The sequence below is a fragment of the Balaenoptera ricei genome, chromosome 18 (assembly GCF_028023285.1).
Source record: "Balaenoptera ricei isolate mBalRic1 chromosome 18, mBalRic1.hap2, whole genome shotgun sequence".
NCBI classification, from domain to species: domain Eukaryota; kingdom Metazoa; phylum Chordata; class Mammalia; order Artiodactyla; family Balaenopteridae; genus Balaenoptera; species Balaenoptera ricei.
The window spans coordinates 22,069,740-22,097,504 of record NC_082656.1 but is presented as its reverse complement, the minus strand read 5'-3'; the positions used below and the strand labels follow the sequence as shown (position 1 = coordinate 22,097,504).

Sequence of the window (27,765 nt, the reverse complement as noted above, 5' to 3'; positions counted from 1 at the left end):
ATTTTTGGCCATGAGGCATGTGGGATGCTAGCTCCCTGACCAGGAATCAAACCCACACCCCCTGCATTGTAAGGTGAAGTTTTAACCACTGGACCACAGGGAAGTCCCTGTATGTCTTCTTTGGAAAAATATCTATTCAGGTCTTCTGCCCATTAAATGGTCCTATTTTGCTACACAGCAAGGAATCACAAAGCCTTGTCAATTCGACCTCCTAAATCTATCTATATGTTTCCAGTTCATCTACTTCTCTATATCTCCACTGCCACTTTCCTAATGCAAACCACTGCTCCTTCCAACGTGGATTAGTGCAGTAATGTCTGAACTAGTCTCTTGGTTTCCATTCTGGCCCCTTCCTATCCACTTTGTTTTTCCACAGTAGCTAAAGAGATCTTTTTTAAAATGTAAATCTGATTATTTTATACTCAGGCTTAAAACTCTTCTTCAGGGAATGCTCTGGCAGTCCAGTGGTTAGGACTCCACACTTTCACTACTGAGGGCCTGGGCTTGATCTCTGGTCAGGGAACTAAGATACCACAAGCTGTGCAGCGCGGCCAAAAAAAAAACAACCTCTTCTTCAAGTTTATATTTGATCTGAACAACGCCTGCAAGACCTTGCATGGGCTGACCTCCCATTCCCTCTCCAACTGGTGGCACTGTCACTGCTTCCTCACTCACTCACTGTGCCCTGCCTGCTGGCATCCCCCCGCTCCACAGACACCAGCACATAGGTCCCTTTGGGGTTAGCAGATGCTACTCGGTTTTTCTTTTAAATGGGGGTATAGTTGTTTTATAATGTTGTGTTAGTTTCTGCTGTACAGCAAAGTGGAGTTCCCTGTGCTCTACAGCAGGTTCTCATGCTACTCCCTTTTCTCCAGAACACTAAGGATTAAATAAATTATACTGAACACCAAGATAATAAAACCAAAAACTCATCACTTCCCAATTATTTTACTGTATTTTATGATTGTCTATGTGCTCTATTTACATCTAATGTAGCCATAGGGTGAAAATACTATACCATGCCATGCTAATATGCCTCTCATCCAACTTCACACTGCAAATCAGGCAAACAGGGACTTCCCTGGAGGTCCAGTGGTTAGGACTCTGCAGTTCTACTGCAGGGGGCCCAGGTTCGATCCCTGGTCGGGGAACTAAGCTGCGAGGTGTGGCCAAAAAAAAAAAAAATTTTTTTTAATAAATAAATAAATAAACTGAATCCTCAAAAAAAAAAAAAGTCAGGCAAACATTACAAACCAGGGCTTTTTCTGGGGGTTAGAAAAAGCCAGTTGTTAAACATTTACCAGCACACCACTGCCTATAATAAATCTTTTGTGCTTCCTTTCAATTATTTGACCCAATATAATTAATGCAGTTACCACATAGTTTTCACATTGTAGTGTTAAGTCTTTTTTATTTATTTCACATTTAATCCTGTCAGAACTCTACAAGGTAGGTATAATAATCCCATTTTATAAGCTAGGAATTAGGTGCCGAGATGATGAAATAATTAAGGGAGTAGGCAGCGGTGCTATAACTTGAAGCCATGACTCCACATCTCATGCTCAACAATGTGCTCGTGCTAACAACATGGAAACTATTGCAGGGAGTACTTCTTTTTGTTTGTGGATGACTGGGGAAGCAAGGACTCTGCCAGGGAAGGCAGGTATTCTGTGAAAGAGAGAACTGAGAGGACAAAGGGAGAGGCAGAGAGAATTTACAGATGGGATCATATAGCCCTGGTGTGATATCGAAGCGAAATTATCGACCAATACCATCACTAGTGTAGGGGAAATCTAATTAATGACCACATTGCCACATTCATTTGTAATTTTTGAATGAAAATCTTCATGTTAATAACCAATACAGAGTAAGTCTGGCTTATTGAGAAGGATTTTGCAAAAGTTACAAATTCCAGTTATAAGATAAATAAACACTAGGGATATAATGTACAACATGATAAATATAATTAACACAGCTGTATGTTATATATGAACATTGTCAAGAGGGTAAATCCTGAGTTCTCATCACAAGAAAAGATATTTTCCTCTGTTTCTTTGATTTTGTTATGTATATGAGAAAATGGATGTTCACTAAACTTATTGTGATAATCATTTCAGGTTGTAAGTCAAATCATTATGATGTATACCTTAAACTTATACAGTACTGTATGTCAATTATATCTCAATAAAATTGGAAGAAAAAAAATTTTTTAAAAAGAAGGATTTTGTGATGGTGTTTTTCTGCCTATGTGAATGCCGCTGAAGGTAATACTTCCTCTTGCTAGAATGTTTCTGAGTAAGTATGAACAAAGAGAGTCTCTGGCCTAGAGGGACACTGGGCCCCTATGGGAGGGCCAAGGACAAAATCTGAGAGTGGACTCAGCTACTGTTAATATCATTCTAACTCCCTCAACTCACTTGTAACATCTCCTCTAATGACTGCTCCTTATCCTCTAATGGCTACATGATAGAACTGTGGTGTTCTAAATTTACAGAACATGTCGTGGTCTTGAAAATTTTTCAGCCGTTAGTGAGTTCTTGAGCCTTCCCTCTTTGGCTTGCATTTGTGCCTTAAAAGATTTAATAAGAACTTGACGGGGGGTGGTCAAGGGCGCGCAGAGGCCCGGACGCGGGCCGCCGGAACATGCTGAGTGGAGCGTGCGGCCAGCTCGTCTCAGCGCTGCGGGGGACACACGCAGAGCCGTCCGCGGGCGCCCAGAGTTGTCTGCACGCGTCGGTGTCGCGGCCGTCCACAGACAAGAGCGAGAGGACGAGGAAACCGCCCCGCGCCTTCGACCCAGCGCTGCTGCAGTTCCTGGTGTGCCTGCTCTCCAAGAAGCCGCTCAGATATGAAGCATCGACCAATGATTTGATTAACGAAGAGTTAGGAATAGCCTGTCCAATTATTGATGGGATTCCTAATATGATACCACAGGCAGCTAGGATGACACATCAAAATAAGACGCAAGAAGAAATGAAGCAGCATTAGGTCACACTTCAAAACAACAACACAACTAAATTTTCTAAATACCATCCACCTTTTAAAAAGCCAGAGTGGGGACTTCCCTGGTGGCGCAGTGGTTGAGAATCCGCCTAACAATGCAGGGGACAGGGGTTCGATCCCTGGTCCAGGATGATTCTACATGCCACGGAGCAACTAAGCCCGTACGCCACAACTACTGAGCTTGTGCTCTAGAGCCCGCGAGCCACAACTACTGAGCCCATGAGCCACAACTACTGAGCCCGCGAGCCGCAACTACTGAAGCCAGCATGCCTAGGGCCCGTGCTCTGCAACAAGAGAAGCCACTGCAATGAGAAGCCCGTGCTCGCCACAACTAGAGAAAGACTGCATGCGGCAACAAAATAAATAAAATAAATAAATCTATTAAAAAAAAAGTCAGAGTGGTGTGTAAAAAGTGGAGGAAAATAATGTTTCTGTCTCTTCCTACATTGACTGTCCTTATTCCATTGGTCTCTTTAGCAGGACTGTTATACTCGGCCTCTGTGGTGTGCTTTTACAGTCTGCTCTTGTTGATTACCATACCCGTTTATGTGTTCTTCCACCTTTGGACTTGGATGGGTATTAAACTCTTCAGGCATAATTAATACAACCAGAGCCAAGATGGTATATCCTCAGGATATGCTTGAGTGTCTGTCTCTGAAAGCTCAACTACCTGGAAATACTGGAAACCCACTTAATTTGCAAGAAAGATGCTTTGCCTAGCTTCTGTCAGAGGTTTAGGACTATGGGAGGCTTAAGCTGCGGAGGCTTCTTTATTGTACTTTGGTTCTGCCCTTGTTTTTTGAAGGTTCTCATTTATACCTGGGGTATCAGAAAAATTTCAACGAAGTGTCTTGTTGGAAATTAATATCCCCAGCCATCATCTGATGACTTTATTTCTTATCCCATTCATAATTAAAAGTTACTAGTTTGAAATTTTATATGTTTATTTTACATTCAAAGTGTTTGGTAAAGTCACATGTTAAGGATGACTGAAATAATTCCAGAGGAGCTCTGTTGAAGGAGCTGTAGAGAAATACATTTGAACTAATGTGGTATAAAGCTGTAATAAAATGGAAATTTCATGTATTTGCCAAAATTCTTTTTTTTTTTTTATCAGAAAGCAATATTTATTATAAAGTTATAGTAATTGGAAGAATGAGGTATTCACAGAAGCGATAAACATATAGGCCAATGAAATAGAATAGAAAGCCGCAGATTACAGACACATGTATGTAGGGAATTGGCAAAATCAAGTTTTCTCCAAAATGTGGAAATCAAGGCTCAAGAGCTAATTTGATCTCAGTAATAGAGAAATAAAGTGAGATTTTAAACACTTGACTTTTTTACTGAAAATTTACACCTCCCACCTACATTTATACTTTATTGCGGAGGTGCTGAAAGGGATTAGGGGACAGGACAGAATAGGGAAATGTGGCTCTGCCCCCCTTTAGCCTTTTCTTTTTTTTTTTTTTTTTTTTTTTTTTTAGAAATTTCATGTAATGTCTGAAACATTTATATTAACATATTTCCATACATATTTCCATACACATACAAATATAAGATTTTTAGAAATTTCATGTAATGTCTGAAACATTTATATTAACATATTTCCATACAAATAACCCAATGAAAGTTTAGTATTAGTTGTTTTGTTTGTTTTTTTATACTGCAGGTTCTTATTAGGCATCAATTTTATACATATCAGTGTATACATGTCAATCCCAATCGCCCAATTCAGCACACCACCATCCCCACCCCACCGCAGTTTTCCCCCCTTGGTGTCCATATGTCCATTCTCTACATCTGTGTCTCAACTTCTGCCCTGCAAACTGGCTCATCTGTACCATTTTTCTAGGTTCCACATACATGCATTAATATACGATATTTGTTTTTCTCTTTCTGACTTACTTCACTCTGTATGACAGTCTCTAGATCCATCCACGTCTCAACAAATGACTCAATTTCGTTCCTTTTTACATCTCTGTTTGTTTGTTCTTTAATTCTTCTAGGTCTTTGTTAATCATTTCTTGCATCTTCTCAATCTTTGCCTCCATTCTTATTCCGAGGTCCTGGATCATCTTCACTATCATTATTCTGAATTCTTTTTCTGGAAGGTTGCCTATCTCCACTTCATTTAGTTGTTTTTCTGGGGTTTTTTCTTGTTCCTTCATCTGGTACATAGCCCTCTGCCTTTTCATCTTCTCTATCTTTCTGTAACTGTGGTTTTTGGTCCACAGGCTGCAGGATTGTAGTTTTTCTTGCTTCTGCTGTCTGTCCTCTGGTGGTTGAGGCTATCTAAGAGGCTTGATGGGAGGCTCTGGTGGTGGGTAGAGCTGACTCCAAAATTCTGAGTTTGTAAAATTACCTTCATTTCTTTGGCATCACATACTTACATTAATAATAATAAAATAAGATATTGACATTTTCCATTTAAAAAAAAACTTGACTAGGCAATCATCTGGGAGAGTAAAGAATTTGTGAGTTTCCTTTTTGCATGGTGACCTCTGTATCTGTCTGTGATGGTTAACTTTATGTGCCAACCTGACTGGGCCTCAGGTTGCCCAGATATTTGGTCCAACGTTATTGTGGGTGTGTCTGTGAGGGTATTTCTGGATGAATGAACCTTTGAATCAATAGAGTGAGTAAAGTAGATTGTCCTCCCCAATATGGGTGAGCTTCACCCAATCAGTTGAAGGCTGAAATAGAAAAAAAGGTTCAGTAAGGGAGAATGCACTCTCTCTGCCTGTCTTCAAGCTGGGACATTAATCATCTCCTGCCTTCAGATTTGGACTGGAACTTACACCATCATCTCTCCTGCCTCTCAGGCCTTTGAACTCAGACTAGAAGCATAACTTTGGCTCTCCTGGTCTTCAGCTTGCCAAATGCAGATCTTAGGACTTCTCAGCCTCCATAATCATGTGAGCCAATTCCTATACAGTAAATGCCTATCTATCTATCTATCATGTGTTTCTCTGGAGAACCCTGACTAATACTGATTTTGGTACTGAGAGTGATCCTAGAGGAACAGGATGTTAAGGATAGGTTTTCCTAAATTGGTTCTGGGTTTTTGGAACTGGCTGTCTAATCTAATTAGATTTAAAGATGCTAATGACTCTATTTCAAGTAGTAAAGAGAACACTAATGGTCCCTGGCATGATTGGGCAATAGAGATACCTAAAATATCTGCACTGGATATGCCTAATTGACCACAAGCAGAAATCCATAGAACCTGTGTGAGAATGGATATTAAGGGTATGTGATCATGGTGGAAAGAACATAAAGCTGGATTGGGCCAAAATTATCGATGTCTGGCATATAATAGGCCCTTAGGAGGGTGAAGGATCTAGCTGTAATATATGTTACCCTGCTGGTCTCCAAAGTAAATCTGTGAATCTGCTTCATGGAGCCCACATCCTCCTTTCCTCTCATAGCTCATAAGCATCCTCTTCAAGCTGGAAGGAAATTTGAAAAGGACAGATAGGAGAAGTCTGTTCTTTATTCAGCAATGTAGGAGGATGTGGTGCTCAATAAGTTGTTTTTTTTTCTTCTTCTTCCTTATATAATCATTTAAAAACTTCACTTTTTCCTTTCTTCTCTAGGCATTTCTTCTTCTTTAGCTATTTGTTCTCCCCCAATCCCTGTAAACACACACACACACACATTTTTAGGCTTCCCATAAGCCACAGATCAAGGCCAAGGTTCTAATCCTTTAAAGTTCATTACTAGGGTCATCCAGGCTACATTAAGTCTCTTCTCTTATGGTTTCATATTTTAATTTATTCCTTCTATTTGATCAAGCTGAAAGCAGGTCTCTTTATCCACTTGTCCTTGATATCTTTTAAGGCCATTTCCCAAGCTGTAACACAAGAATGCAATCTTCCTTTTTAACACATGCCTGGTCTCCTATTTTTCCTGTTAGTTTTCCCAGCTGATCTCAGAGACCCGACAGCTTTTCCTAGCCCTATGCTGCACAGACATGGAATTTCTTCAATTATGTGTATGGTTCTGATGCAGGATTCAATACATTACTTGCCATTCTTACAATATCTTACTGTCTGTTTCTCTTCCAGCCAATGTTCATTCAGCCAAAGCCTATTGAAATCTGACAGGGTGTCAAGCATTGTGCCAGATGCTGTGATTAAAAAATGAATAAAACACTATTTCTGCCTAGGAGGAGCTCATAGTCTAGAAAGCAAAGGCAGCATGTAAACATGTATATTATAGTGCATCGTGCTAAGTATCGCACACTGTGATGTGAAGAAAAATTAAACTTCCTCTGGGGGAGTTGATAAAAGATCTCATAGGAAGTGACATTTCCATTAGTCTTGACACCTAAGTAGGAGTCTGCCAATCAGAAGACAGAGGTGAGAATGAGGGTAAGGGAAGAATTGGGCATCTGAGTAAAGGGAATCCAGTGTGCAGAGGCTCTGAAATAATTGGGGAACATCCTGCTGTATTCAGGGAGGTCTGATGGGTTAGATGTGGTTGGATGTGTGGTGCATTGAGTGGCAGGGATCAAACTGAGAGGGCCTGTGTGGAGAGGATTGAATTTTATTCTAGAGGCAAGAAGAGAGAGAGGAAATTCTATAAGCAGGGAAGTTTAACAATCAGATTTGTCTGTTACATGTCTATTGTCACTGACCTAATTACAGGGCTCCAGGATTTGGAGTCTAAAAGTGGTGTACCCTACTTGTTTAATTGCAGGTGCTCAGGGTGGCCTTTCAATTGAGACCACTTGTGCTAATTCACTTTATTATTCCTACCCTGTCCTCCAAACGCTCTCTCTCTCCTTGGCCAGGGTTGGACAGATACTGACAGCCTTTGTCTCTTTGAACCCCATTTTTCTGTTTTGACACCTTCTTTCTTCAGTTACGCTGACCTAGTTTTTGAAAGTATTGCTGACGTTTTGGCCCATGCCACCCTATGCTCTAATCACTCGGGCACAGCCCACGGCAGTAGCCACACCCACTCAAGAAGTTGCCCGCTCAGGAAGTTTGTCCGCAGCAGCGCGCCGTACTGACGGTCGCAGCGCGCAGGCGCAGTTCCCGGCTCCCGGCGGCGTGTTCCTCTTTTCCCGGGATCCCAGCGTCTCAGCAGGTGGACCCCGACTCTTCACAGTCAGCCTCCGGCCCCGGCTTACCCTGTGCTCCGGTCCCTCGCCCCGCAGTCCCCCAGCTCCCGGGGCCGCTGCTCTGGCCCGCACGCCTCCGCCGGCGACAGACCCATGGCCGAGCGCGGGGAACTCGATCTGACAGGCGCCAAGCAGAACACCGGAGTGTGGCTGGTCAAGGTAAGGTTTGCGGGGCTTCCGCTTGCGCTCCTCCTTAAAGTAGTTTCAGTAACTTGAGACTGTCCCACCCCGTGCGCCTTTTAAAGTTCTTTACGGCCTTCTCATTAGAGCTTCAGTTATCTTGAGAGGCAGGACTCATTGTTTTGCTCGTTTGCAGACGAGGAGATTAGTTGAGGGACGCCCAGTGTTTTTTCAGCCAGTTAAGAGCCCGAACCTGCCTGGGATGGATCTCCTTTCCCCACGACCTGGTTTTTCTGGGGCCCTGTCTTGGTGTCCCCCAGTGTGAGCCACCGCTCACATTGCATTTTACCCCAAACTGAAGAATTTCTGCATCTTCTCTTGGTGAAGCTGATTTTAGTTATCAGTCTGTATAAGGAAGTTGAGTATCTGCTTCCTGTTAGAATTTTCTCAGCCAGAAAGTAGAACTGGTCCCTGCGTACCCTTAAAGTGTTCTTTTAGGTTGTTGGTTCTTATGAAGTTCTCAGGAGAGCTGAGAGAGCTCTGAACTCAGGGAAGGAGAGGCCGTGGACTGGAGTGTTCTTTTAGAGCATGACCTGGTCTCGTGAAACTGTCAGCAAATGTCTTTCATTTTGTTTTGTTTTGTAAAGACAGCAATCTTGATTAGCCCTTAGTGAGTACAGTATTTGTGCTTTACTTTTTCATATTGGGGAGTGTTGTCTTTTAGGAGGGTTTCATAAGACATATGTATGTTCAAAATGTGATTGTGACAGTATCCGAAACTCAAGTAAAATGTAGGGACCTTTGGTTTGTTAGATTTTTAAAAACTTATATCACATGGCTGAGTTCTCATCAGTTAAATCTGAGAGGCCCGTCCTGTCTGCCTCTCTGAAGTAGCTTTCTTATGCTTATTTGCTAGCAAGTCGAACCTGTATTATATTCTTCAAAGCACTTGTCAGAGTCCAAAGTGATTCTGTGTTCAGTGTTGATTACCTCCTTTTCCCCAGCACATGCACAGTCAACATTTCGCAAGACTAGGCTCCTTGCCTGTCACACCCAGAACTGTGTTTGGCACATGGTAATAGCTCAGATATGTGATGAATGAATGAATGAACTCTTATGCTTCATCGCTAGCCTTAGCTTCTGGTACTCATTTGACTTATCACGGCGATATCAGTGTGATTTAAAATGATGGAGTAGAGACTTCACTGGTGGCGCAGTGGTTAAGAATCCGCCTGCCAATGCAGGGCACAGGGGTTCGAGCCCTGGTTTGGGAAGATCCCACATGCCGCGGAGCAGCTAAGCCACCTGCGTACGCTACAACTACGGAGCCTGCGCTCTAGAGCCCGCCGAGCCACAACTGCTGAAGCCCGCGCACCTAGAGCCTGTGCTCCACAACCAGAGAAGCCACTGCAATGAGAAGCCCGCGCACCGCAACGAAGAGTAGTCCCCGCTCGCTGCAACTAGAGAAAGCCCGTGTGCAGCAACGAAGACCCAACGCAGCCAAAAATAAATAAATAAAAAATAAATAAATTTATAAAAATAACATAAAATGATGGAGTAAATAAGCATCTCTCTCCTCCTGCATGCTAAATGGAGGGGAATTATTAGGGAGGAGAGCTCCTTTACAGACTGAAAGAGCTTGCAAAGATGGTGAAGCTTGAGACAATGTGTTTGTGCTTGGAGCACAGTAAATGCTCAAGAAATGTTGTTTGCCTTACAGAGAGATTTGGATGGGTGGACAGAGGCCACCCATAGTATCTCCGTAGTATACCATGGAGAGTGGAACTGAAATGCAAGAGTGAAAATGCACAGTAACATGCTGTATCCTGGAAATCAAAGAGGAGATTATTATGCCTAGAGTAGAGGCTTGGGACTGTATACTGATACTGTCACATTGTGAAATGGGGATGTTTTAACTTTAGTCCACAAGAAGTGAGGAAACTTTTGGAGGTTTTTGAGTAAGGCAGGGATGCAAATGATTCTTTTAGGGGAAAAAAAAAAAAAAACGAGGGGAAGATAACAAAATTAGACTCAAAATTAGAAAATTATCACAGGATCATAGGCATTTGATAGTGAATTCTGAGGAGTTAGGGAAACTTTTTCAGCAAAAGTTGTCAGGGTGTGGTGACTGACTAAATGAGGATGTGAAAGAAAGCAATGAATCTAAAGTTAAGAAATTTTAGTGTTCTTTCATATATGACCATTTGAATACATTTTATCACTTTAAAAAGAACTCACCTCAGACTAATGATTTGTTCTGTTTTATAAAGGTAGTTATAATGTTTCAATTATTTATTGTTTGCTGTATCATTGTTTCCTTACATCAATTTGGCCTGCAGTATTTCTTCTTTTTCTAACCTTATGTATCAAAGAAAAATAACAGGCTTGCAAATACTACATCTTTCCAGGGTGTGAAAGGACTTTTTTTTTTTTTTTGGCCAGTTCTTGTTCTCTGACAACCTTATCTCTTAAAGAGGATGAGAATTGCTATCAAATACTTTCTGTTCTAAAATCCATTCATGTTCCCTCTTTATTTTTCAACTTTTATTTCTGCTTTAGTTAAAGGAATGCTAGTAGGCAATGAGGTTTGATTTGCACACCTGTCAGATAGTTTGAATTTGTTTCATTTGTGCTGGGATTAGCATCCAGTATGATTTTCATGCCCATATCCTAAGCATATTTGGATTTTTATCTCTGAATTATAGGAATAAATTATATGAGAGCTTCAAGTTGTAATGGTTAATTTCATTTTCAGCTTTCTTTGTGTGATATTAAAATATAACATGTTGTTTATAGAGTTTGTTTTCCTTCTTACCCAATTAGAATTTGTGAATAGAACTACATACGACTTTAAATCTTTTCAGTACACGTTAGTATTTCTTATAAATAACGCCTTGAGTTCTGATCTTTGAGGATCATTTGTTGTAAAATACATGAGTTTCTTCCTAGAGTATCGCAAGTTTATGGGCCATTTTGTTCATATTTTATTAATTCCATCACTAGACAGATATAGAAAAGGATAAATACAGTAAGGGCTATACATACAAGATCTCTGAGAGTTTTAAGTAGGAAAAAAGTTGTCAGGTGGGAACAGGGAAGACTTTGGGGGAGGTGACATTTCAGAAGCGCCTATGGAGTTGATTAGTTAGGAAAAACTTCCCAGCAGGGCGGGTGAGTGTGTTCAGGAAAAGGCAAATACAGTGGAAGGTTGTGTACCAGGATATCCACTACCTGTAACTGTTCTGGCCTAATGAAATGCCATTTCTGGAGTTTTGAATATCTTAAATCTACAAGAGAATGATGATCTAAATAAGTTTTGATAGATAATAGACATGATTGGATTTAACTTCACAATAGATGTCACCTGCTGAAAAACATAAACAGCCGCAGTTTTTACCTGGGCAGGGAGCTAGTCCCTTGTAGTTTGCATTGCCCTATTTCTGTTGCTCAGTCTATGCCACTGTTAGGTTGCCAGCTGGTACCAAATCAGGATCTAAAAACGATATTTAAAAAATTTTTAGCATAGTTCTTTTGTTTGGCTTCCAATATTTATTTATTTATTTAAAATGTATTTATTTATTTATTTATTTTTGGCTGCGTTGGGTCTTCGTTGCCGCACGCAGGCTTTTCTCTAGTTGCGACGAGCAGGGGCTACTCTTTGTTGCGGTGCACGGGCTTCTCATTGCGGTGGCTTCTCTTGTTGTGGAGCACGGGCTCTAGGCACATGGGCTTCAGTAGTTGTGGCACGTGGGCTCAGTAGTTGTGGCTCATGGGCTGTAGAGCACAGGCTCAGTAGTTGTGGCGCACGGGCTTTGTTGCTCCGCGGCATGTGGGATCTTCTCGGACCAGGGCTCGAACCCGTGTCCCCTGCATTGGCAGGCGGATTCTCAACCACTGCGCCACCAGGGAAGCCCGGCTTCCAATATTTAGACTTCTGGAAAAAATCATCTTATCTAGTTATGATTGGCAGGAGGGTAGGGTACCTGATGGGGAAGAGGGGGAGATAAAGCTGCCAGGGTTTTTAGGAGTGGTGGGGTTTTTGTAAGTAATGAATATCATACTGGAGCTTGAATTATAAGAAATCCTATCTTTTGAGGGAAATGGACAGGTGGAGGTATTGACAAGCGCTGCAATGGGTCCAACCAACAGCTTCCTAGCCAGCATAAAGGTGTGTTTCAAGCCCCATCAACCTTCCTCTTCTAAGCATTTTGATTGATACTTGTTGGAGGAGAGGATCAGGACAGGAGGGATGGACGCCATCCCCTGTGAATATTGGGACCTCCATTCAACAACTCAAATGCCACCAAGCTCAACTTTTATTTTTTCACAGACAGATAAACAGTTGGACATTGGCAGCCAGAGAGAAAGCTATGTACCAGGGAGAGATGAAACCGGAATGGGTGATACCCCAGAGTCTTGCAGGAGAAAAAGGAACTTATATTTATAATGTGCCAAGTGTTTTACACAGCAAACCTGTGAAGTAGGTACTAATTATATTTTTCAGATGATAAAATTGAGGTTTAGGGAGGTTAATTATCTTGCCCAGGCATGGAACAGTAATTCAAATTTAGGTCTGTTTGGCTACAAAGCTTATGCCAGAAATAGGAAATGTCTTTTTTTCCCCTTGGTTCCCTTTAATGAATCATCTCCCTGGAGACCAGAGGTGAGGTGGGGGACTTTGTTTTTATGGCCTTGGGTCTTGTCAGCTCCATATGTTGACCTTCAAGAAAACGTGTGAGTAGAAGCTGCCTGTCATAGACTGGGTTCCCAGGGAAGCTGGTTCTGAGCAGGAGGTTAGCATGCAGAGGTTTGGTGTGGAGCGCTCCTGGGATCATCACCTGTGGAAGGAAAAGGCCTTATGCAGGATTGGGTACAGGGTGGTTTGCCCCAGGAACAGTGGGCGATTCTTTTTTTTTTAACATCTTTATTGGAGTATAATTGCTTTACAGTGGTCAAAGTGAGTCATTTTCTGTCACACTCCCTGGTCTTGGGAAATCTGAGAAAACATCCCTGTACCCATTATCTTGTCTCCATCTCATTTTCTTTAATGAATGTGTAGACAGTGGAAACAACACAGATATCTCACAAGTGACATGTTGACAAGAGTGTTTTGCGGAAATTTACTAAGAATAGAATTCAGGTGTTCTCATCCAGAAAAAGGTAATTATGTGAGGAGACGATATGTTAATTAGCTTGACTAGCATAATCATTTCACTGCATATATCAAATCATCATGTTGTACACCTTAAAAATAAAATATAATGTTTTAATTAAAAATATCAGCTGTCCAGGGGCTTCCCTGGAGGCGCAGTGGATAAGAATCTGCCTACCGCTGCAGAGGACACGGGTTCCATCCCTGGTCTGGGAAGAGCCCACATGCCACGGAGCAACTAAGCCCGGGCACCGCAACTACTGAGCCTGTGCTCTAGAGCCCACGAGCCACAACTACTGACCATGAGCCTAGAGCAACAAGAGAAGCCACCACAAGGAGAAGCCTGCACACCGCAACAGAGAGTAGCCCCTGCTTGCCACAACTAGAGAATGCCTGCGTGCAGCAACGGAGACCCAACACAGCCAAAAAATAAATAAAATTAAATCTTAAAAAAAAATAAAAATAACAATAAAAATAAAAATATCAGCTAACCAAAAAAAAGTATTTTGGAGCCTTGGAACCATATATACCGTTATTTTTTCCTTTTCCTTCTACCTCTTTTTTCACAACTTAATGGGCTGGGACTTCTGGGAAACCCATTTCCGTAAGCTCTTGGTGTAGAAAGTTATATATGATTGACATAGTATCCTCATTGTATTCTACTATTTTTCATTACAAGGGTATAGTATTTTGGCAACCTTTTTAATTAAATAAGCTGGTAGGCTTACCTGGGAACTTACTTTTTTTTTTTTTTTTGGCCGCATTGCACGCAGCATGCCAGATCTTAGTTCCCTGACCAGGGACTGAACCCGTGCCCCCTGCAGTGGAAGTGCAGAGTCTTAACCACTGGACCACCAGGGAAGTTCCATGAGAACTTACAGCTTTATTATAATAATGATGACAATGCAGTATGAGTTCCAAACTTGTTTTTATCAATTAACTTCTGGGACGTAATCTTTTTTTAAGTTGGCAATTGCTTGTATTAGATACAATTATTGTACTGGATTTGATTCTTAAATTTGTTTTAGTGTATGGTATATAGTTACTTCACTTAGAACTATTGTCTTCTTGTTTGGTGGCCTAAATTGTAGTCTCCAGCAGTTTGATCATAGAATCTTCTGACCTGGTTAATGTACTGAAGAACAGTGGTCTCATCAAGAGCTCCAGAACATTCTTTTTTTTTTAATTAATTAATTTATTTATTTTTGGCTGTGTTGGATTTCCATTGCTGCGCGCAGGCTTTCTCTAGTTGTGGCGAGCAGGGGCTACTCTTCGTTGTGGTGCACGGGCTTCTCACTGCGGTGGCTTCTCTTGTTGTGGAGCACAGGCTCTAGAGTGCAGGCTCAGTAGTTGTGGCATGCGGGCTCAGTAGTTGGTGGCTCGCGGGCTCTAGAGCACAGGCTCAGTAGTTGTGGCACACGGGCTTAGTTGCTCCATGGCATGTGGGATCTTCCTGGACCAGGGATTGAACCCGTGTCCCCTGCATTGGCAGGCGGATTCTTAACCACTGCGCCACCAGGGAAGCCTAAAGAGCTCCAGAACATTCTTGTCTTCCCTTTATCTTAATAGCATTTCAGGGAACCAGCAATGAGGGGACAGTGGCAAGTTGGAAAATGCTCCACTCTACTATTGGTGTTTTCCTCTCTTCCCCCTTATTTTAAGGTAGATCTCTGAAACAAGGTTTCCCTTTGAGAATGCAGTGAGATTTATTAAAATTAAATTCTGTATCCTGGATTTATCCTAATAACACCATCATTGTCATTACATTAACATTAGTAACACTTCTTCAACAATATCCAGTCATTAAAATAATAACTCTGTTCCTACTGTGTGCCAGGCTATTCTAGATGCTAGGGATGTGGCAGTAAACAAAACACACAAAATATCTACCTCGTGCAGATTGCATTCTAATGGGGAGGGAGAATGGACAATAAACAGATATGTATATAGCAGGTGATAAGTGCTCTGAAGAAAAACAAATTAGGGTAAAAGGTATAGAAGGTAGCTGGGGATGCTATTTTAATAACGTGGGGAAGGGCCTCACTGATAAGGTGGGCCTTGAGCAGAGACCTGAAGGAAGTTATGGGGATGCCCTTCAGATACCTGGAGGAAGAGCATTCCAGACAGAAGTAACAACGAATCAAAGGCCCTCGGATGGGATGGTGTTGGGAATGTTCACAGATCTGTGTGATTAGAGTCAAGTGAGTGAAGGCAGTAGGAGGGTCATGGATCCACAGATCCATGAGGCCGTGGATTGCAGCGGGCTGAATCATCTAGGACGTTAGAGGATTTTTACAGTGAGTGACATGGGAAGCGAGTAGCCATAGAGAGGCAGCTTGGCGTGCTGATTGTGGAGCTAGACTGCCTGGGTTAGAATCCTGGCTTCCCACCGCTAGTAATTGTGGGACTTTGGACAAATGATAACTTTTTTGGTGCCTTAGTTTCTTCATCTGCGAAATGGAATAATAATAGAGTTGTTATGAGGATTAAGTGAAGCAAAATTTTAAAGTGCTTAGAAAAGTACCTGGCACATGGTAAGCACTATGTAGATGTCTGTTAAATAAATTGAAAGGCTTTGAGCAGAACAGTATCATCTGACTTAGGTTTTAATATGGTCACTCTGGCTGCTGTATTGAGACTAAAGTGTACACGGACAAGAGTGGAAGCAAGGGAATCAGGAGGCTATTACAGGAGATGATGGTGACTTGGATTAGGATGGTAACCCTGGAATTGGTGAGAAGGACATGGAGTCTGGATATAATTTGAAGGTGTTGCTGACAGGCTATGTCAGTTAATTGGATGTGGAATGTGAGAAAAAAGGAGCTATTCAGGGTAACTCCAGTTTCAGACTGAGTGCCTGGAAGGACGGAGTCGACTTTTACTGAGATAGGAAAATTGCAGGAGGAACAGGTTTATGAGGGAGAAATAAGAGTTCTGGTGTGGATATTTTGAGTTTGAAATGTCTAGTGAATATTCAGATGGAGAGTTTGAGTAGGCAGTTGGATATATAAGTTGGGACTTGGGGGGGGAGAGCTATAAATTTGGGAGTTGTCATTATACAGAGGGTATTTAAAGTCAAGAGATTGGATGAGGTTACATAAGATTGAGTGTGGATAGAGTAGAGGAAAGGTCTGAGGACTGAAATCAGGGCCCTCTGAGGTTAAGACGTCAGGAAGATGAGAATCTAGATGTGTGGAGACCAAAAAGGAGAGTCCAGAGAAGTAGGAGGAAAATCAAGAGAGATTGGGGTGACTTGAAGCCAAGTAAAGAAGGGGTTTGAAGAAGGAGGAAACAGTAAGTTCTCAAATATTGTTGATAGGTCTGCAAGACGAGGACTAAGCATTGGCTTGGCAATATGGTGAGCTTTTGTAACCATGGGAACCAGTTTCAGCAGAGTAATAGAGGGGAAGCCTGTCTAGAGCAGAGCAAAGTGTCAGAGGAGGAACTGTAGTCAGCCAGCAGAGACGGCTCTTCAAAGAGCTTTGCTGTAGAGAGGCAGAGAGACGGGACAGAGGGTGGAAGGAATTATAGAGCCTGCCCTTACCCGGTGTGCGATCATGAGTTACTTCGCTAGCCTCCCTGTGCCTCAGTTTCCTCATTTGTAAAATGGAGACAATAAAAGGATTGTGTGAGAGTTAAATGGTTAATATATTTAAAACATTTAAAAGAGTGCTTGTCACTTAATGTATTAGTTATCTATTGCTAGATAACATTATCACCACAGACTTAGTAGCTTAAAATAGTGTGCACTTATTATTTCATAGTTTCTGTGGATCAGGAGTCCTGGTGTGGCTTAGCTGGGTCCTCTGCTTCAGAGTCTCTCACCGGATGCAGTCAAGGTGTCAGCCAGGGCTGGACTCTCAACTGAAGCTGTGCCTGTGGGAAGATTGTTTCCAAGGTTCCGTGGCTGGCAGAATTCAGTTCCTCTAAGGTTGTTGGACCGAGGGCCTAAGTTCCTAGCTGACTGTTGGCTGGAGCCTGCCCTTAGTTTCCTGCCACATGGGCTTCGAAGCAAGACAGAGGTCACAGTCTGATGTAACCTAATCACAGAAGTAACATCCCATCCATCACCTTTGCCATATTGTATTGACCAGAAGGAAGTCACAGGTCCTGTTCTCACCCTGGGAGAGGCAGTTACACAAGGGTGCGAATATCAGGAGGTGGGGATCATTGGGGGCCATCTTAGAGTCTTCTGCCGCATTTAGTAAGCGCTCTGAGTGTTAGCTATCACCATCATCGTTGTTACTCTGATGGGGGAATAATTACGTAAAGGGAGTGGAGGAAAGGGTAGAATTGAAGGAAAGATGTCCTTGATTAGACTACAGGGAAAAATTCAATGCACACCTGGAGGGATTGGCCATACATAGTTCATCTGTTAAAAGGGGAAAGCAGAGTAAAAGCCCCACCTGTGGCTAAGCGGTAGATTGACTGATTGACTGATTGATTGATTTTTTGGCCAAGCGGTATGGCATGCAGGATCTTAGTTCTCGAGGCATGCGGGGTCGAACCCGCGCCCCCTGCAGTGGAATCTCGGAGACTTAACCACTGGACTGCCAGGGAAGTCCTAAGTGGTAGATTTGGAAGTATCCTTTTGATTGTTCATCTTTCCTCAGTGGAAGAGGAAGGAAGAAGTGTTACATATTTGAGGAGTGAAGAGAACATGTGACCTGTCTGCAGTGGCTTTCCCACTGCAGGTGAGAATTGGCCAGGGAGAGGGTGTTAAATTGCCTGGCATCTTGAAGGGCTTACTTGATGTTAGTAGCCGTGTATTTCAAGGGAGACCATTTAGCATGATTGTTTTTCTTCAGCTGCTCAGGTGCAAGTGTGGAGGAAGAATAGCATGATCAAATAGAACAATAAATAGATTAATTAATTAAGTAGTAGTATAGCTTGGCTTTAATCAGCATTAGGTTCTGCCAGGCCAGTATGATGGAGGGAGTTAGGGGCAAGAGAATGGTTATAATGATGGGTTGTGAAATGTAGCTCTGTTGAAGAGAGGCATGAGGACATAAGCAGACAGGGACAGTGTACAGATGTAGAGTCTGTGATTTGAGGGATGGAAGAATTGTTGGAGTCGAAGTACTGAGGAAAGGGCCAGCAAGTTAGGAGGTGGTGGTCAGAATGGTTCCCTGAAATACAGTTTGCAGAAAGGGGTACTGTTACTGATAACGAGAAAGTCTTACAGTATCTAAATGTAGGGCTCATTTGAATCGGTAACTTGGAATATGATGAAGAAAAGCCACCGTCTTTCCCCTGAAGACTTTGTTAGGGAATACAGCTTGTGATCGCTTGGTAGAGTAGGCTGCTATCTGTAGAACATAGTTTTCTCTTTGTGTCAGAGTAATTGACAAGAAGGTTCCCTGGGGCTAAAAATCAAAGAGAAGCAAGAAGCAAAGGCTCACTTGTTAGGCAGTATTTCAAGATTGAGGCCATGAGGTAATAATTTACATAGTTCAAGGATTCAGGGTTTTATTTGATGTTGTAACAGTATTTGTCCAGATCAGTTTCAGATCTTGTATTTAGTTCTGACAGGTAATGTTGACATTTGCTTCTTGACTAGCCAGTATCCTCTTGCTCTGACACTGTAACAGCACCCTGCGTTTACAGTAAGTGCTGTAACAGCACTTACTTAGTGCTCCCTCTTTTCAGTCTGTGTGATTCTAATGGTGTTGACTGTCCCTCACCAGAGGTGTCATTGACTCAGGCTGACAGTGCAAGGATCTCATCTGTGGGTTCAATAATAGGCCCAAGGAAGGACACATGACCTAGTCAGAGCCACGAGAGACAATTCCAGTTTTGCTGGGGATTTGGGGAAGGAGAACTCTTGCTCTTCAGGAGCGGCTTCAGCCATCTTGCTACACAAGGGGGAAGGCTGGCAAAGAAGTGAGTCAGTGTGGTGAGAAGAGATGAGAGATGGTGAAAGAGTCCTGGTTACATCATTTGAGCCCTTAATCAAGCCACTTTAAAACTACCTCTGGAATTTTTAGTTACTTTTGCCAGTAAATCCTCTGTATGCCTAAGTGGGTTTTCTTCTCATTTGTAATCAAAGGAGACCTAGTAGGTAGATACAGTTATCAGAAGTTTGCCAAATCCTCTAAGCATGCATGAATAAGTGGAGTGCAGTGTAGTTGAAACTTGAAGATGTGGAATCTTCAAAACCCCTTTTCCTTTAGGATCCTTTACATACTCTTATTCAGTTGTATAACAAAGAAAGCATCTGACCAATCTGGAGTCCTCTAGTGTCTGTTACTAGCTAACCATGTTATTTCAACCCTCTGAGCCTCGGTTTTCTTATCTATAGAATGAGGAGAGCAGTAGCAATTTTGCAGGGTGATTGGGAGGATTAAATGGGATAGTGGGTGTAAAATGTGTAGCACTGTATCTGACACTGTTGGCTCCCTTTCCCTTCATCTTTTCTAGCATATTGTCTGACACAGTAGTTGTTCAATATATTCCAGTGTAAAGAATGAACAAATACCGTTAGGATCTTCTTTTATTCTTGAATTTTTAGTATATCCAGAGCACTGCTACTTGTTTGACTAATGGTCAGGTGGTTCTTTTTGCAAAAGAAATTTTGCTAGATAGAATTTTTTTTTCCTTTCCAGCCTTGGAAGGTCTCTCTGACTCAGTTACACATTCATGTTCATGTTATCATTCCAGGATTACTGTGGGAAATAATAATGACACCTGACGCTCACTGAGTACTTGTTTGTGTGAGGCATTATGCTTCATACTTTATATGTACATATAAACTATGAAGCATACCTTAAAAGTATGTACTGATTCCCGAGTTCAAACTACTTGTTAGAAGAAATGAGATAAGGTCCATAGTAGGCATTCAGCATATATTCCCTTAATCTTTTTGAGAATTAAAACCCTTCTGATTACATATATCTAATTTCAGACGCAACACAGTTAAGAACGTAGATGCTGGAACCACACTGCCTGGATTTGAATCCTGGCTCCTCATTTGCTAATTATATACCCTTGGCTAAACTTTATAATCCCTGGGTGCTCCAAATTCATAATCTGGAAAATGGGGATATTCCCTGGTGGTGCAGTGGTTAGGAATCCGCCTGCCAATGCAGGGGACATGGGTTCGAGCCCTGGTCCGGGAAGATTCCACATGCCATGGAGCAACTAAGCCTGTGCGCCACAACGACTGAGCCTATGCTCTAGAGCTCACGAGCCACAGCTCCTGAGCCCATGTGCCACAACTACTGAAGCCAGCACGCCTAGAGCCCGTGCTCCTCAACAAGAGAAGCCACCGCAATGAGAAGCCCATGCACTGCAAAGAAGAGTAGCCCCCGCTCACCACAACTAGAGAAAGCCCGCGTGCAGCAACGAAGACACAACGCAGCCAAAAATAAAATAAATTAATTAATTAAAAAAAAAATTCCCTGTAAAATGGGGATAATTAACAGTACCTACCTCGTAGAGATGTGAGGTATAAATGTATGAAAAGTGCATATAACTGTCAGGAAAGTACTATTATATAACTGCTAGCTGTTATATTGAATAATTTCTTTTATTTCAGCAGATCCTTCATCATATTGGTCAGAGTTATAATCTTATATATAATAAAATATGACTTTTGAATCATCTTAAGCTCAGTAGTGTCTCTAAATAATATCATGTCAGAGTGTTATGCTCCTCCAAGAAGCCTCTTCTGGTAACCTTTCTCATCTCTGAACTTTTATTGGACTTATCTGGGAACATAAGTTAGCACTTCATTATTGTTAAGTTATATGACCAGTTTTAGTTTTGTGTCATCAACTCAGCTGACTTTAAACACTTTGAGAGCTAAAATCATTTCTTACATATCTTAGTACCTCTTTAGTGCAAAACATATAATGAGAGCTTGCTGCTTAATTAGCAGTTATTACAGACAGAAAGTATATATAGAAGCCGTATATCACTTTATGTTTAAAAAGGTTTGTTAGCATCTAAAACATAGTCTAATAGTGTCTTATTTTGTTTTAGGTTCCTAAATATTTGTCACAGCAATGGGCTAAAGCCCCTGGAAGAGGTGAAGTTGGGAAACTGCGGATTGCCAAGTAAGTTATTTATGAATTTTTGACATTTTACAAAACTTTTTGGAATTTTTTTTTACAAGTGCTTTTAAAGGTAATTAGAGTTCTTATTCAAACAGAGAATTTACCTGAAAAATAAGAAGTAATGAGCATGCCAAGGCTTGTCAAGAGATGATTAGGTGCCCTGTAAGGATTCGTGTGTATACATGTGTACACACACACACGCACATATTCCTGTAATGAAAGGTGTAAATATCAAGTACAATTTATTGGTAAAGCCTATTGGCAGTGAAGTAGCAGAGTATGTAGTTCCCTCATCCATCTATCCGCTCCGCACCTTTGAGGAGGTATGCTTGAGTTGGGCATAACTGGATGCACCAAGTTAAGGGCTTCAGGAGAAGGATTTTGCCATTGTGCCACCATACCTATTTATAGAGGCTTTGGAAGAGGGTAGGGAACACCTAGTAAACAATGTAAGAGTATTGTTTCCTGGTTGAGAAAATGACCTTGTTTGAAAAGGAAGCCTTCATAGCTCAGCTGGTGTCAGCCATAGGCCTTGTGTTCCCCTCTTACTGTCCATTCATTCTTAATCCAGCTCTAATCAGATTTCCATGCCCACTACTCTATTCAAATGGCTCTTGTCTACCACCAATATCCACCTCTTTATCACTGAGTTTTTGTTTCATAACAAACCACCGCAAAGTTTAGTGGCTTAGAACAAAACCATTTTATTAGCTTATAATTCTGTGGGGCCATTCTAGAGAGTTCTGGTTGAGGCTGACCTGGCTGGTCTTCCTGGCTAGAATGGCCTCATTTATGTGTCTGGTGGTTGGCTTGCTGTCAGCTGGGGCAGTTGCCATGTGTTTTTCATCTCCAGCATGCTCCTTCCCATGGTGGTGAAAGAGTTCCTAGTAGCAAGAGAGAGGGAAGCCCCACTGCACAAGTGCTTTGCAAGCTTGTGCTTGCATCATGTTTGCCAAATGTAAATGTAACTTGCAGTAGACTCTACCTCTTGATGGGATTTGAGGCAAATAATTTGTAGTCCTAAATTTTTTTATTTTTTTTACAATCTACCACATCCACATTCTTTTTTTTTTTTTAAGTTTTTAAAAAAATGTATTTTATTTTTGGCTGCATTGGGTCTTCGTTGCTGTGCGCAGGCTTTCTCTAGTTGCATAGAGCAGGGGCTACTCTTCGCTCTGGTGTGCAGGCTTCTCATTGCAGTGGCTTGTCTTGTTGCGGAGCACGGGCTCTAGGCACGCGGGCTTCAGTAGTTGTGGCACGTGGGCTCAGTAGTTGTGGCACTTGGACTCTAGAGTGCAGGCTCAGTAGTTGTGGCACACGGGCTTAATTGCTCTGCGGCATGTGGGATCTTCCTGGACCAGGGCTCAAACCCGTGTCCCCTGCATTGGCAGGTGGATTCTTAACCCCTGCGCCACCAGGGAAGCCCCTGCCACATCCACGTTGTTAAATCTAAGAGTCAACAGCAGCTCTTCTCAATTGCCCTTCAACAGAATTTGACATAGTTGATCACTTCTACCCTCAAACCCTTTTTTTTCATCTCACTTCTGAGACATCACTCTCTTGCTGGCTCCTTCTCATCTTCTCAATTTCTAAATGTTATTTGGACACCCTCTGGGTTTTGTTCTTCGGAGGAGCAATCCTGTGTTCTTGGATGATGTCATGTCTTTAAAGTAAGAAACTTTGATACTTTCATGGTTTATGCCCTAAATGTCAATATTTTTGTTCTTTATCTTACTTGCATTTGTTTCAGACAAATCTTTAAATTCTTCCTTTTGTTTTCACAAGATATTTATTGGAAATGGGCATGCTTTTATATCCAAAGTTCTAATGTTAGGTAGAGACAAGTAATATCTTCTTTTCTTAAGAAACAGCTACACGTTTAATAGCAGAACTGGGCTTAAATTCAGTCCTTTGAGTGGTAAGAAACAACAGCTTCCAGTGCCAGCTCCGTCACTTACTATCAGTGAGGCTTTGGACAGATACTTAATCTTCTGAGTTTAGATTCGCTACCTTTCCCTACCATGAATATTGCATTCCTGAAAACCTCTGTGTAAAGAAAATACCTAGTTGAGGAATGTAAAATCTTTTGGTGTGGGGAGGAGGCAGCTGGTATGGGAAACAGAGTAAAAGGAGCCCAGCTCTAGGGAAACCTATGTAAGCCCTAAGTACTGCTTTCATCCCTAAGGTAAATATTAAAGGTAGCATGCTAAATAAACAGTAATGGGTGTGCTGTGATTTTTCTTGATCAGCCTTTGTTTGGAAGAAAATTTCAAGCTTGTCCTTAGTTTAAAGCAGATGTTTTACATAGTTACATCTAATATGCATAGGGAGGCCGTATCCCCAGGTCATGACCAGTTTACATGTTTTACAGTGCCAGTTTACATATTTTTCCTGTGTAATTATTAATAGTGTCTCCTCTTTCACTCTCCAGAGTGTCCTGGTTTTGGCAATAAACTATGTTTGCCCTTAATATTAACAGATGTGTGTATGTGTATTTTATATGTAAATTAAAAATCTAGCAGATTTTCTACCTAACATGACATATAATCTTGCCGTGTAGAAGAGCTGGATGCTTTTTATGATGGGAACAGATTTTTAGTAGTTGGTATCCTAAGATTGCTATGGAAATGCTTGAAAACAGCTTGTTCTGGAGTAGGTCTACTGGCTATCTTTTTATGTTTCTAATTTACTTAGTTTTCATTCTTCTTGCTGATTACTAGATTCACTATTAAACAAGTGTAGGATGAGTGAGGAATGACTTAGCAGTGCCTGTGACTAGGTTATCAATACTTTAATTTCAGCTGAATATGACTCATCAAGGTTTTGTGGCTATAAACAAAAGACTCCATTAATAGATGATTGTTGTTCAGAATGAAGTGGGATGATAACCCCACTCTTCTTCGCCAGTGAGCTTCCAGAGCAGACGTTGTGTTCAGGTTTTAGTGCTGCACCTGGAGACATGGACAAATAAGTTCATTCAGTGGAGTGAGACTAGGACAGTGAGAAAACGGAAATCAATTTCCTGTGAGGAACGTTTGAAGGTACGATGGCTGTTTAAGAGAAGACTTAGGGCAAACCAGTGAAACTGTCTTCAAATATTTTTAAAGACTAGAAGATGTATGATCAACTATTGATCCTTAGAGGCAGATTAACCATTTGGTGGGTTATCTGTGTGGTTGAAAAAAATGAATATTTGGGTTAAAAATGAAAAATAGCTAAGGTTTTAAAAAGGCAGTGTGGTATACTGATAATGAGTATAGACTCAGGAGTCAGTCAGCTCTGGGCTTTATCCGGGCCTTGTCATTTACCAGCTATGTGACTTTGGGGAAGTTGCTTATTACCCTCTCTGTTTCCTCATCTGTGAAAAGGAGATGGTATCAATACCTCATAGGTTCAGTGCATGTAAAATACTCCGTAAGTGTTCACCTGCTGTCATGCCCCACATACCACAAAGTACAGGCAGTAGACCCTGCGTCATGTCTGGCACCTCCCGTCCCCGTCAGCTCTCCCACAGTTAAGCAGCAGCACCAGCTTGCTGTGCAGTAGGCCAGAAGCTAGGAAGAAGTACGTGGTGTGGACGCTGATTCCAGCAGAGACAGGCGCTGTGGAGTAAAGGAATCAAGAGAGGCAGAGGGGAGGGGGAACACATGCCGCGGGGAATGCAGCTCTTCCCAAATTTGGTTCTTTTTATACCTGAAAAAAGGAGAGTCCAGAATAAGATGAGAGTAACAGCTTCTTTTAACAGTTGGTAACATTTGGGCCACTTTCGTCAAGCAATTCATGCCATGTCCCTAAATCACTGTACTTGGACTATTCTTATACCTTTGGACATCTGATGTGTACTGCATTTTAATTGGTTTATAGTTTTGCTTTAGTTTGTTTAATTTTAAAACCAGCCTTCTACATTACCATCCTGCCTCAGAAAACTTCAGTTTTCAAAATGTTTGATATATGTCATATTTTACTGACAGTCATACAGTTTGTACTAATACAGCTTCTTTCAGAGACGTTTAATTTCTAGTTTTATTTCTAAACACACTTAACTTCCAAGGTCATATCGGGGCCCACTAATAATAGAAAATATGCAAATAAAAAAATCAATGAGATAATTTTTTGTTATAAAAATTGACTAAGTTTAGAACAGTGTTATACTGTTGATAGGAGTTTAAATCAGTACAAACTTTCTGAAGGGCAGTCTGGCAAAACATACATGTATATCAATGCACACATATATATACACACATATACGTATATATACGTATATAATACACACACATAGGCACAGATACACATTGCTGCTCAAAACAAAGTAGAATAATAATCCCACTGTTTCCTCTGCCGGTTAGCTCACAGTGCAAGCATTATGTTCAGTTCTTGGTGCTGCCCTTACAGAAAGACACTGAGAGACTCAATTTATCATCATTTATTCTGATGTTCAAATTGTCCAAAGTTTAACCAATGGAAGCTCCTTCTAGCTGGCACTCATGATCTTTGTTTTCTTTATTGTGGTAAAGAATACATATAAAATTTACCACCTTAACCATATTTAAGTGTACAGTTCAATAGTGTTTACAGTTCAATAGTGTAAGTCCCATAGACTAAGGGCATGTCTTCATCATTCTTTGAGCACTTACTTTTTGTTAAGGCAAGGTGTTTTAGACTCATCTTGTACATTTCTCTCTGAGCCCTGGAGCCAGTCATTTCTCTAAGGAGCCCTGGTTTCCTCTAGAGGAAAATGGGATTTGGAAGCTAAACTCTGGATACCACAGGTGCTCATGGCTGCTGCCAGACCCTCTAAGTGGGCAGAGCTAGGGTGTATATATATGTACACACACATACCTCTGGGTCTACATTTATTTTTACATTTACATGTATTGAAAATCATGAATTTATACCAATACCCAGTTCCAGTTCAGCACTACAGGGTGTGTTCTAGTTTCCTCCCTTTTCATATTTGTACCTCTTTTCTGAAAGTGAGAAACCTGGTTCCTGTTATTCTTAATATATTCACGTATTTGTTCAGGCCTCTGTTCTTACTTGTTCAGAGTCCCGCACTTCTCCCGCATTGGTGATTGCCCTCCTCACCCTCCTTGGGCTATAGCAACCCTTGTTAGGCTGTTGTTAACCTTTGCTGCCCTCCACAGGGATGCTCTCCTCAGCCCTTCTAGGCTTCCACCCCCTGTTCTGAGGCTGCCCTCTCCTCAAAGGCATGCCTCCTTACCCCGCTAGGGCTCCAACAGCCTGTTTCAGGCTGTCCTTCCATGTGGATGCCCTCGCCCCACTAGGCTCTGACCCATTTCTTGTTGAGCCGTTCCGTTCTGGGGTGCCCTCCTTTACCCCACTGGGCTCTGACACCTTGCTCCGGCCTGCCCTCTCCACCCCAGGCACTTCCTTTCCACTTGGGCTGTGACTACCCTGCTCCACCCACTGCAGATGCCTACCTTGCTTGGCCTCCCCTAATGGTTTTTGAGCTGTATTGTTCAAGAAGGGGACATATGAATAGGAATTCAAAGTGAAACAAAACAAAAACCACAAAAAATCCTGTGGAGCACAGGGTTATTATCATTATTATTTGGTTGGTCTTCTTGTCCTGAAGAAGCAGGTGACTTATTGGTTATCAGCGATTAGTGAAAAGTCTGGCCCCATTGGTGTCAAATCTAAGGTGTATTTTAAAAGTGTAAGAAAAAGGAAAGACATTAATTTTTTTAAAAAAGGCAAGAGGAACGAGGCTGGAGTCTAAAGAAGTATCTGTGGAGTATTGAGAAACAGACTCAGAGTAATGAGAAACATTTTGAGACATTCAGTGAAAGGGTGGGCCAGGTGTTTACTTCATCCATTTCTGAAGACATTACTGTGTTTTACAATAGTGGATGTTTATAACTTTGACCACAGATCATCATGGAAAGGGTATATTTTAGTTGTAATGTAGAATGACGAAAGTTCATGTATACTTCATACATTCATACACCAAGACAAAGTAATACATAATCCTTTTAAAATAAATTTTAAGTTTTCAAGGGTTAATATTTATTCTAGAAAATTAACTCATCCAGAGTTGATCAATCTCTTATCATTCCAACTAAGATGCTATTATAATATATACAGTTGTCCCTTGAACAATAAGAGTTTGAACTGCACAGGTCCACTGATTACATGGGTTTTTTTCAGTCAGTATATGCTGCAGTACCCCACGATGTGCTGTTAGTTGAATCCATGGACGTGGAACCATGAACATAGAGGGTGTCGTCCACCCTAACCCCTGCATTGTTCAAGGGTCAACTGTCTATGAAAAGGAAGTTGAC

At 41.6% G+C, this 27,765-nt stretch overlaps 3 protein-coding genes and 1 non-coding gene across 4 annotated transcripts in view; all 4 read left to right on the top strand.

Annotated features, from left to right (window-relative positions):
* Window positions 1-1,078: 1,078 nt before the first annotated feature.
* TRNAR-UCU (transfer RNA arginine (anticodon UCU)) lies at window positions 1,079-1,151 on the top strand. The gene has a single exon. It is a non-coding gene; the product is annotated as a tRNA-Arg (tRNA).
* A 1,492-nt stretch (window positions 1,152-2,643) lies between these two features.
* On the top strand, window positions 2,644-2,988 carry LOC132352621 (protein preY, mitochondrial-like). The gene has a single exon (XM_059903219.1). The coding sequence runs from the start codon at window positions 2,644-2,646 to the stop codon at window positions 2,986-2,988; it is 345 nt and encodes a 114-aa protein (XP_059759202.1).
* Window positions 2,989-3,428: 440 nt separating this feature from the next.
* Window positions 3,429-3,605, top strand: LOC132352591 (phosphatidylinositol N-acetylglucosaminyltransferase subunit Y-like). Its single transcript, XM_059903157.1, has one exon. It carries the CDS (start codon window positions 3,429-3,431, stop codon window positions 3,603-3,605), a length of 177 nt encoding a protein of 58 aa, XP_059759140.1.
* Window positions 3,606-8,035: 4,430 nt separating this feature from the next.
* Window positions 8,036-27,765, top strand: part of GTF2F2 (general transcription factor IIF subunit 2) — a 142,637-nt gene continuing 122,907 nt past the window's right edge. Inside the window, exons 1-2 of the mRNA XM_059903116.1 lie at window positions 8,036-8,293; window positions 21,390-21,463. Of these exons, the coding sequence (XP_059759099.1) occupies window positions 8,228-8,293; window positions 21,390-21,463 (140 nt within the window). The 5' untranslated portion in view covers window positions 8,036-8,227. The remainder of the gene's footprint in view (window positions 8,294-21,389; window positions 21,464-27,765) is intronic.

Bases quoted from the DNA above. Each gene is read 5' to 3' on its own strand.
- LOC132352621 (XM_059903219.1), top strand. From the start codon at position 2,644: ATGCTGAGTGGAGCGTGCGGCCAGCTCGTCTCAGCGCTGCGGGGGACA.
- LOC132352591 (XM_059903157.1), top strand. From the start codon at position 3,429: ATGTTTCTGTCTCTTCCTACATTGACTGTCCTTATTCCATTGGTCTCT.